The sequence below is a fragment of the Martes martes genome (genome assembly GCF_963455335.1).
Source record: "Martes martes genome assembly, chromosome: 2".
In the NCBI taxonomy this organism is placed as follows: domain Eukaryota; kingdom Metazoa; phylum Chordata; class Mammalia; order Carnivora; family Mustelidae; genus Martes; species Martes martes.
In genome coordinates, this window is record NC_137889.1 from 74,374,556 (window position 1) to 74,386,819 (window position 12,264).

Consider the following 12,264-nt stretch of genomic DNA (forward strand, 5'->3'; position numbering starts at 1 on the left):
CTGGACCATCTGCTGGCATGTGAAACTGACATCACTCTACCTGGCTTTGGGTGTTAATAGCCACATACAGAATGGAGTTTGAAGACCATCGAGGCACTGCAGGTGAGGATCAGAGTCTTTGAGTCTGCTTCCCCACCAAGGCCCCCGGAGCCCATGTCAACATAGTATAGAGGTGTGGGGTTGGCAGGGGACTGGCCTGGGTTCAGTCTCAGTAGGTAAGGTATCCCACTCCCTCAGGCGGTGAGATTCCCCCCAAATTCTGTATAGACCGTACTGGAATGGCTACATAAGTGTCTCTCTAGAACAGATACGGGACTGTGTCATCAGAGGCAATATGGCATGGTGATTCCAGAAGGACACAGCCTGGATTTAAACTGTGCCTGAGTGACTTCAGGCAAGCTGTTTGACTTGTCTGTGTCTCTGATCCCTCATTTTTAATTCAGGGATGATAATGATGATGAAGATACAACTCCCCTTATGAGGTTGTTGTGAAGATTAAATGTGTTAATGATCACATGTAAGGCATTCAGAACAATGCCTGGGAAACAGTAAATGCCCAGTAAAGGTAAGCTATAGTTATTATGATTATCTCAGATACCGCTGAGTCGAGGGTGAGACAAGTGGGGCATGTTGGGGCACAGAAATTAAGAAGGCACTCACACTCAGGTGCGGATCCTATACCTGCATGTCCCTGAGAGTAAGTACCTCTTTCAGTTTTGGATCCTAGATGCTTCACTTACCTCACCCTTGTCCTGCTCCTGTCTGGGATGCCTGACAGGCCCAAGACAATCAGGGTGGAGGAGGGTCCTAAGACTGCCTGGCTTAGAGCAATATGAATGAACACAGGGTGTCACCTCACTTTACCACAAATCTCAGTTTAGTCAGTTCTCAGTGAATATTCATGAGGCACAAAACCTATGACAAATGAAAGCCTGTTTGGACCACTGTTGACATGTTTTCCAAATGTAGCGCCCTCATTCTGAGTCAGATGGACTCCCCTGACTCCTGATATGGGCTCCTCTCAGGAACCACTGTATGTCTGGATTAAATGCTCTTAGATCTCCCATTTTATCCTGGAGACAGTGTTTACCTGCTCGAGGTAGCTTATAAGGGAGTTTTTGTTATCCTCCCAGTAGCTCTTCAGAGTCTCTTCAGGTGGAAACTTTTCACAGCTAAGCTCCACGGTGATCTCGAAACAGTTGCTGCTGAGGTAATTGAAGTCTTGCATTCCTGCCAAGGTACCAAATGGAAAGTCAAAATATACATGTGGAGACGAAAACCCTACACAAACGGTTCTGCTGAATTGGGAGCCAAGCAAAAAATACACCAACCGGTGCATTTTAAGTAGTCTGTGGGAAACCACAAGGAAAATCACCTACCATAAGGGACAGAACAACATAACTGGGAGGCTGTTAATGCTTTAGAGCAGAAATTCTCTCGGGTTCTTAAGCAATCACTTAGCTGAATGCATTGTGGCTGTTGGGTGCTTAAGCAGGCATAAACCTGTGTTCCACATTGCTGGAATTGTCTTCAAAGAAGATAACTGGGAACAATGGCATCAAAATGACAGAAGAGGAGTTTTCTACCATCTTCCTCGGAAAAGACCAATTTTGACAATCACGCATGGAACAGAGTGCCTTTATGGAAGACCAGGAGTCCAGAGCAGAAGTTCCAGCACACCATTGGAAGAAAAAAATCAGAGACCAGATGCACTGAAGAAAGTAAGAGTAATGGCTTTGCCTTCCTTGCCTCACCCCTTCCCTAAGATGGCACAGCTCAGTGACAAGAGAGAACTTTTTGGTCCATGATATCTCTCAGGAGGCAAAGTGGGAACATGTGAGTGAGTTTGCTGGACACAGCTTCTTTCTCACCCCATCCAGAAAACTTAAGTATGCTACATGATTGGGGGCAGGGAATGGCTAGGAGAACAGTAGGCAAGACTTTCAGAATGTATCAAAGGAATGTGGATCTTACTAACCTTGTCAGAGACTCCATCAGAAAGCCTACCCATGAGCCGGTGGGGACACCTTGCCAGAAGATCCCCTCGCCTGGCCCACAGGCACCCCTAACGTTCTACACACCCCATCCACACACCTCACCCTGTAGCCAGCTCCCTCTGCATGCCCCTGATGGTAGCAACAGCGAGTCTTTGCAGGTGACTGATGAGCACTCACAGAAAGCTGGCCCAACTTTGCATGGCTGAGAGAAAGGACACAAATTTGAGCATTTAGCACTGCCCTAGGGAAAGCAAAGAGGAGGCTATCAGCAATTGGCCTGACTTTGCAGGATCAAAAGAAGGCATACAATTTTAAGAATTTTCCCCCTAAGAAGTAAGGAGGAGGCATATCATAGAAAAGGTCTGGGAAAGCCTCAGAATTCCTAACAGGACTAAGAGAAGTTATCACTCTATCAAAGCCAATCGGTAAAGAAAGGAGGTGGATCCTTCTTCAGAAGGGAAGGCAGCAACAGAAACCTTCAAGGAACATGAAAAATCAAGGAAACATGATACCACCAAAGGAACACAATCATTTTCCAGTAACCAAACCTGAAGAAATGGAGATCTATGGCTTTCCCAGTAAAAAATTCAAAATAATTGCTTAAGGAAGCTCAATGGCCTAAAAGAAAAAACACAATTCATGAAATCAGGAAAATTATATATGAGCAAAATGAGAAGTTTAACAGAAAGATAGAAATCATAACAAGAACCAAACAGAAGTTCAAGAGCTAAAATAACAATAACAACAACAACGAACACAAAGAATTAAAAGGGGGAAAATGCAGTAGGAAGCATTAATAGCAGACTGGATCAAGCAGAAAAAAGAATCAGGAGGCAGAAACAGGTCATCTGAAATTACCCAGTAATAGGAAAACAAAGAAAAAGGAATGAAAAAGAGTGAAGAAAGCCTACATGACTATGGGATACCATTAAGAAAACAATCTACACATCACTAGAGTCCCAGGAGAAGAGAGAGAGAGAAGAGGCAGAAAGTAAATATCAAGAAATAATGGCTGAGAACCTCCTAAATTCAGGAAGAAATTTGGACATCCAAGTTCAGATGTCACCCAAAAATTTCAATTCAAAAAGATCTTCTCCAGGACGTATTAGAAAAAAGTAATCAAAAAAATCAAAGACAAAAAGATAATTTTAAAAGGAGCTAAAAGGGGAAAAAAAAAAAAAGCTTATAACTTACAAAAGAACCACCCCCACCCCCACACATAAGGCTATCAGGAGATTTCTCAGCAGTAACCTCATAGGCCAGGAGAGAGTGGGATGATATATTCAAAGTGAAAGAAAAAAACTGCCGACCAAGAAAACTTTACTCAGCAAAGTTGTCCTTCAGAAATAAGGCGATAAAGACTTTCCCAAACAAAAGCTGAAGGATCTCATTACCATTAGAACTGTCTTACAAGAAATGCTGCAAAGTGTTCTTGAAACTGAAATGAAAGAATACTAATTTGTAACATGGAAACATATAAAAAAATGCAACACACTGGTAAAGGTAGGTATAGAGTTAAATCCAAAATACTCTAACACTGTGTTATGGTAGTCTTAGTCACTTAACTCTAGTATGAAAATTAAAAGACAAAAGTATTAAAAATAACTATAGCCACAATAATTTATTAATGAATTCATAACATAAAAGAATGTAAACTGTGACATCAAAAACAAAATATTGGTGGGGCATGGTATAAAATGTCTTTTTATAAATGATCAAAATTAAGTTGTTATCAGCTTAAAACGGACTGTTATGTCTATAGGATGTAAGTCTCATGCTAACCACAAAGCTAAAAGTTATACTTCACAAAAGACAAATGTATAAGAACTAAAGCACATCACTAAGGAAAATGATCAATTCACAAAGAAGGTCAGAAAGAGAGGAAGAAAGGAACAAGGAAACTACAAAAACAGAGAACAATAAGATGGTATTAATATGTCTTTTAAATGTTAATGGTTTAAATTCTCCATTAAGACATAGAGTATCTGAACAGATTTAAAAACAGGAAAAAAAACAAAAAACAAAAACAAAAACAGGATTGAACTATATGGTGCCTACCAGAGCCTCAGAGCCTCACATCATCTTCAAGGACAAGGAAAGCTTAGAGTGAAGGAATGGAAAAAGATATTCCATGCAAGTGGAAACCTAAAAAGAGTAGGGGTAGCTATACTTTTATCAGACAAATACACTTTAAGCCAAAAAGCTATAACAAGAGACAAAAACGGTCATTATAAAATGATAGTAGGGTAAATTTCTCAAAGGACATAACTCTTGAAAATTATATATGCATTCAACACTGGAGCATCTAAATATATTAAGCCAAATATACTAACAGACCTGAAGGGAAAAATAAACAACAATGCAATAATAATAGGAGACTTAATTATCCCAGTTTCAACAATGGATAGATTATCCAGTCAAAAATCAATAAGTAAAAACTGCCCTTGAACTATATGTTAGACCAAATGTACCTAACAGATATATATGGAACATTCTACCCAACAGCAGAATTACACATTCTTCTCAAGCCCACATGGAATATTATGCAGGATATATTGACAATTATGTAGAAAATTAAAACAACAGACCTCTGAACAACCAATGGGTCAAAAAGGAAATCAAAGGAAAACCAAAATATTATGAAACAAACAAAAATAGAAACACGGCATACCAAAACTTACAGGATGCAGTAAAAGCAGTTCTAAAAGGAAACTTTATTATAATAAATGCCTGCATTAAGAAAAAAGAAAGATCTTGAATAAACAATCTAACTTGATACATCAAAGAGCTAGAAAAAGAAGAACAAACTAAGTCCAAAGTTAGCAAAAAGAAGGAAATAAGAAAGATCAGAGCAGATACAAATGAAATACAGACAAGAAAAACAAAAGGAAAAATCAACAAATCTAACAGCTGGGTTTTTTTTTTTTTTTTTTGAAGGTAAGCAAAACTCACAAACATTTAACTAGAGTAAGAATTAAGAGAGAGAAAACTCAAAAAATAATCAGAAATAGAAGAGGAGACATTACTACAACTGATAAGACAGAAATACAAAGGATCTTAAGAGACTACTATGAATGATTATAGAACAACAATTGGATAACCTAGAAGAAACGGGTAAATTTCTAGAGACATACAGCCCACCAAGACTGAATTATAAATTATGAAGAAACGGAAAAGCTGAAACAGATCAATTACTAGTAAGAAGATTGAACCAGCAATCAAAAATTTCCCAAAAAAGAAAAGCCCAAGACAATATGGTTTCACTGGTGAATTCTACCAAACATTTAAAGAAGAATTAACACCAATCCTTCTAAAACTCTTCCCAAAAATTGAAGAGAAGGAAACACTCCCAAACTCATTTTACAGGCCAGCATCACTCTGATACCAAAGCCAGAAAAGGACATTACAAGAAAAGAAAACTACAGGCCAATATTCCTGATGAATATAGTTCCAAAAATTCTCAATAAAATACTAGCAAACTGTATTCAACAGCACATTGAAAAGATCATATAGAATGATCAAGTAAAATGTATATTTAGGGTATAGTGATGGTTCAACATAAGCAAATCAACAAATGAGATACACCACCTTGATAGAATGAAAGATAAAAATCATGATAATCTCAAAAGTTGCATAAAGAGATTTTGACAAAATTCAATATCTTTTCATGATTAAAATTCAACAAATTGGATGTAAAAGAAATGTACCACAACATAATAAAGGTTATACATGACAAGCCTACAGCTAACATCCTACTTGATGGTGAAAGGCTGAAAGCTTTTTCTCTAAGATCAGGAACAAGAAAACGGTGCCCACTCTCACCATTCCTATTCAACATAGTATTAGAAGTCCTAGTCAAAGCAATCAGGCAAGAAAAAGAAATAAGACATCCAAATTGGAAAAAAATGAAGTAAAACTGTCTTTGTTTGCAGATGATATGACCTTATATATAGACAGTCCTAAAGAATGCACCAAAAAAACTCTTGGAACTAATAAATAAATTCATTAAAGTTGCAGGCTGCAAAGCCAACATACAAAAATCGGTTGCATTTCTATAACTAACAATGAACTATCCAAAAAACAAACAAAGAAAACAATCCGATTTACAACAGTATCAAAAACAATAAAATACTCAGGAATAAATTTAACCAAGGAGGTGAAAGATCTCTAAACTGAACACTATAAGACACTAATGAAAGAAACTGAAGAAGACACAAGTAAATGGAAAAATATCTGGTGTATATAGGTCAGAATTAATATTACCAAAATGCCCATACTACTCAAAACACAGATTCAATGTACAGATTCTATGGATGCAATGTAATCTACAGATTCAATGCAATCCCTATCAAAATTCCAAAGGCATTCTTTATAGATAGAAAAGAAATCCTAAAATTTATATGGAACTACAAAAGACACCAAAGAGCCAAAGTAATCTTGAGAAATAAGAATAAACATGGAGACATTACACTTTCTGACTTCGGTCTATACTACAAAGATATAATAATCAAAATGGTATGATACTGGCATAAAAACAGACACATAGATCAAAAGTCCAGAATCAAGAACCCAGAAATAAATCCTGGCACATTCAGTTTACTAATATTTGACAAGGAAACAGGGAATACTCAATGGGGAAAGGTTAATCTCTTTAATAAAAGGCATTGGGGAAAAGAAAGAAACACAAAAGACACACAAAAGGAAGACATTGGATTGTTTTCTTACACCATACACAAAAATTAACTCAAAATGGATTGGAAACATAAATGTAAGACCTGAAATCATAAAGCCCCTAGAAGAAAACATAGAGGAAAAACCTCCCTGTTATTTGTCTTGGCCACAACATTTGGATATGGCAACAAAACACATAGTAAAAATAAATAAATAAATAAATAAGCAGTACTACATCAAACTGAAAACTTTAGTACAGAAAAAGAAACAGTCAAAAAAATGAAAAGGCAATCAATCTATAGAATGGGAGAAAATATGAACTATCTGATGAGGTGTTAATATAAAAAATACATGAGGAACTCATACAACTCAATAGCAAAAAAACAAATAGTCCAATTAAAAATGGACAAAGAACCTGACTAGATATTTTTTCCAAAGAAGACATACTGATAGCTAACTGACATCCAAGAAGATACTCAAAATCACTAATCATCCGGGAAATGCAAATCAAAGCCACTATGAGATATCACCTCATACCTGTTAGAATAGCTATTATCAAATGATAAAAGACAATAAGTGCTGGCAAAAATGCAAAGAAAAGAGAACATTTGTGCACTGTTGATAAGAATGCAAATTGGTACATACACTATGGAAAATGGTAGGTTCAGAGGTTCCCCAAAAAATTAAAAATAGAATTACCATATGATCTAGCAATCCTAATTCTGGGTATATATCTAAAGAAAATGAAATCATTATCCAGAAGAGATAGTTATCTGCACTCCCATGTTCACTGCAGCATTATTCACAGGAGCGAAGACATGGAAACAACCTAAGTGTCCATGGACAGATGAATGGATAAAGAAAATGTAGTATATATAAACAATAGGATATTACTCAGCCATAAAAATTAAGGAAATCCTGCCATTAGCAACAACACGGATGGACCCTGAAGGCATTACACTAAGTGAAATAATTCAGACAGAGAAAGACAAATACTGAGTGATCGCCCTTACATATAAATTTTAAAAGCCAAACCTGTAAAAAATAGGAGAATAGAGTAGCAGTTGCCAAGAGGGGGACGAGGAAATAAGATGTTTGTCAACGAGCACACGCTGCCAGTTATAAGATAAGAAAGCTCTGGGGAGCTGATGTATAGCATGGCAACTATAGTTAACAATACTGTGTAATATATTTGAAAGCTGCTAAGAGAGTAAATATTAAATGTTTTCACCACAAGAAAAGAAAAAAGAAAAATGGTAATTATGTCAAGTGATGGATGTCTTAACTAGCCTTATTAGGTAATCATTTATGCAATACATTCATGAAATAAATCACATCATATACCTGAAACTTACATGATTTTATACACAATTATAGGTCCATAAAGCGGGGAGAAAATAAAATTTTTAAATAGTAATTTTTTTTATAAGTGACAATAGGGCCAAACCTTCAATCCTTACTGGCCTACTAAAGAAATGTGCATCCGTCTAAACCTACTTCTCTATCATGGAAGAGCTTGGACGGTCATATAAGATAGTCTGACATACTATTTTGTTCCTTAAGTCCAGCCAATAGCACAGTAGATTCCTAAGGGCTTGGGAGTCTTACTAATATACTCCATACTAATTTAACAGTCACTGAGTATCTACTACAGATGAGGCATAAGAAGAACACTGCAGGGTACCTGGGTGGCTTAGTTGACTAAGCAACTGCCTTTGGCTCAGGTCATGATCCTGGAGTTCCGGGATTGAGTCCCACATCAGGCTCCCTACTCACCAGGGAGTCTGCTTCTCCCTCTGACCTCTCTCCTCTCATGCTTTCTCTCTCATTCTCTCTCTATCAAATAAATAAAATAAAATCTTTAAAAAAGAAGAAGAAGAAGAAGAAGAACACTGCAAACTGCACCGAGAGAAGATTCTGCATCCAGAACAATTTTACTTTGAAGCTAAGTCAAGCTAGTAGTGAATGCTGTCGCTACCCACAAGATTGCTTTTACTAAGCCAGGAGGTCCATCCCCAGATTGCTGTTTGAGTGTTGGCTGTTCAGAGCTCAGAGCTGACCCCTGTTTTCTACGAGAGCTGCTTGCTGATAGAAACCACCTGGCTTGGGAGGTTACACCCTCCTATCCTCCATTCCAAAACCCTCCTCTGCAATCCCCAACCAAAGACTGACTGATATGAAGCCACCAAAAGCTGGTCCCCTTGCCTCAAGGCAGGATAACCCCCCTGTGGTTTACACTTGAGGCCTTCCTCCCAATGGCTCAGGCCAAGGCTATGGCTGTCTCTGTGACCACATCCTCCCTCAGAGCTCTATCCATCTCTCTACCTGCCTCCTCACTTCCATGCAGGGTTTTTTCTAAAGAGCACGTCCTCAGTAAATTACAAGCAACCAAATCCCTATTTCAGGTTCTGCTTCTAGAAAACATGGACCTAAGACACGATTTCATTGACTATCTAGGGACCTAAAGGAAGTCAAAACTTTCTTTGACTGATTATTGTGGTTTATAATCACTGATAAAGATCAGTATTATTGTTATTAATATTATTGTTATTATTTTACAAATCTAGATCTCTTGGTATTCTGGAGACAACACATTGTCCATAAATGTAATTCCAAAGGTATCATTAATTTTTTATAAAAATTGAATTATGAAATTACTTCCCGTCTGATGTATGATGCATTCAACATAGTCTAAATCCTAAATCTGACTTTATTTCTCAGGCTATAGGGGGAAAAAAAGTGCTGAATCTGATCTGGTCTGATGCAAAATATAAATCAGAACAAACATATATCAGAAAGAAAAATATCAGGAAAAATATTTTTCTTCAGGCATAATTCAATAAAAGAAGCACATTAAACAAACCCAAACCCTATAATTCGCTAGTGCTGCTACTGCCCTAATTCTCTAGCATTTCCAGGTGGGTCATAGAAAATAATTCTCGGGCAAAGAGAGGGGGAAAAAAAATCAGTATCTTTACATTTCATTCTTCATACTGGGTAGAGTGAGTGTTACTTAACTGTTGGTGGTCCAGCTAGCCATGAAAATAAGAGTTCTATGAAGTCTACTTGGGCAAAGGGAGCCAGGACTACTGCCCTGGTTGCCTAGAAGATGGCTTCCTTCAGTGGCTGTGCAGCCTTTTCCCTTTTCAGACCCCATAAAAGGTAAAGATCTTCATGATCTAACAGTGCTTATTATAGTACTGAATATCAACTAGTATTCCACATCAAACAGTCCCCATTATCCCATCATTTAAAAGAAAAATAAAAGGTATATGGATGAAGATACACTGCCCTCCAATATATTCTTCTGCCTAAAAGCTTAACTAACATATAACAAGGAAGCTCTTATTCCCTAAGGCCAGAATTTGAAAAGTAGGGTATTTCACAATACTCAATCTATATTTTCCCCATGGACTTCTTTGGTTCATTCTTATGTCTTCAATTAGCATCTTGATTTTTAAAAATCAACAAAAACGAAACTACACATAGCAACCATTCATTCAGAGAACTAATTTTAATGGGTGAACTATAAGTTCCATCTATTTTTTAATGTCTGAGGACTGAAAGCTCTCTACATCTAAATGGTAATTATAAATAATTACCGAAGCACAAGGTGAAACGGACACTCACCACCAGGAACACTGTACCAAGCAGCACCATTGGTTGTTCCATCTATGAAGCTGCTGTCATCATCGTTCTTGCGGCACGGTGGCCGATTGGGGTCAGACATGGGTGGGTTAAAAGAGGAGTATGCCCGAGCCAAGCTTTGGAAAATGGCATCATCTGGGCAGGAGCTATATTCATGAGCACTACCTAGAAAATAAACCCACAGGATTAAAGAAATCAATATAGACCAAAGAGCTCTGCGTGTTCTCCAAAGAGTGATTCAGTGTTGTCTCTTGCTGGTGTATTTTTTTTTCTAGAGGAATTTACTTATTTATTTATTTGATGGATTGAGAGAGAGAGAGCAGCAGAGGGAGGAGAAGCAGACTCCCCGCTGAGCAGAAAGCCCCATGCAGGACTCCAGCCCAGGATTTGGGATCATGACCCTGAGCAGAAAGTAGACACTTAATTGACTGAGCCACCCAGGCACCCTCTTGCGGACATTTTTTTTCTTTTAAGCAACATCACAATGGGAAATAAGTGATGGTCTAAGTGCTCAACAATTACACTTAGCATTTAAGTGATACATGATTCCGTTCCACACCACAATGTAGAAATTGGGTAGAATGGGACATCCTACTTAGTATCTGAAAGCTTCACGAGAAAAGGTGAAAGTTCATCGTAAACTAGACCTGAGAAAATAGAAAGGAGATTTCCATTGTCAAAATTTTTAATTTTAAAAAATGTGACCTCTAGGTGCCTTGGTGGCTCAGTCGGTTAAGCAGCTGCCTTCTGCTCAGGCCATGATCCCGGGGTCCTGGAATTGAGCCCCGGGGTGGGGCTTCGCTGCTCAGCTGGGAGTCTGCTTCTCACTCTGCTCGTGCTCACACGTGCTCTCTCTCTCTCTCTCAAATAAATAAATAAAATCTTTTAAAAAATAATAATAAAATAAAAATAAAGTAAAAAAATTAAAAATGTGGGCGCCTGGGTGGCTCAGTGGGTTAAGCCTCTGCCTTCAGCTCAGGTCATGATCTCAGCGTCCTGGGATCGAGCCCCGAGTCAGGCTCTTTGCTCAGCAGGGAGCCTGCTTCCCCCTCTATCTCTGCCTACTTGTGATCTCTGTCTGTCAAACAAATAAATAAAATCTTTAAAAAAATAAAATAATTAAAAATGTAACCCCATAGCTACCATGCATCATTTTCTTTTTTTTTTTTAATTTTTTATTTTAATAAACATATAATGTATTTTTATCCCCAGGGGTACAGGTCTGTGAATCATCTGGTTTACACATTTCACAGCACTCATCATAGCCCATACCCTCCCCAATGTCCATTTCCCCACCACCCTCTCCCGTCCCCCTTCCCCCCCGCAACCCTCAGTCTGTTTCTTGAGATTGAGTCTTTTATGGTTTGTCTCCCTCCCAATCCCATCTTTTCATTTTTTCTTTTCCTACCTCCCCCCAAACCCCCCCACCTTGCATCTCCCCTTCCTCATATCAAAGAGATCATATGATAGTTATATTTCTCCGATTGACTTATTTCGCTAAGCATGATACCCTCTAGTTCCATCCACGTCGTCGCAAATGGCAAGATTTCATGTCTTTTGATGGCTGCATAGTATTCCATTGTGTATATATACCACATCTTCTTTATCCATTCATCTGTTGATGGACATCTAGGTGCTTTCCACAGTTTGGCTATTGTGGACATTGCTGCTTTAAACATTCGGGTGCACGTGCCCCTTCGGAGCACCACGTTTGTATCTTTAGGATATATACCCAGGAGTGCAATTGCTGGGTCGTAGGGTAGCTCTATTTTCAGTTTTTTGAGGAACCTCCACACTGTTTTCCAGAGTGGTTGCACCAGCTTGCATTCCCACCAACAGTGTAGGAGGGTTCCCCTCTCTCCGCATCCTCGCCAGCATCTGTCATTTCTTGACTTGTTCATTTTAGCCATTCTGACTGGTGTGAGGTGGTATCTCATTGTGGTTTTGA

The 12,264-nt window shown here is 38.2% G+C and overlaps 1 protein-coding gene across 1 annotated transcript in view; it reads right to left on the minus strand.

The window, feature by feature from the left end:
- CPE (carboxypeptidase E) overlaps positions 1–12,264 on the minus strand; it is a 120,405-nt gene that overhangs the window by 14,759 nt on the left and 93,382 nt on the right. Inside the window, exons 5-6 of the mRNA XM_080796400.1 lie at positions 10,299–10,477; positions 1,091–1,230 (exon numbers count right to left, since the gene is read on the minus strand). Of these exons, the coding sequence (XP_080652526.1) occupies positions 1,091–1,230; positions 10,299–10,477 (319 nt within the window). The remainder of the gene's footprint in view (positions 1–1,090; positions 1,231–10,298; positions 10,478–12,264) is intronic.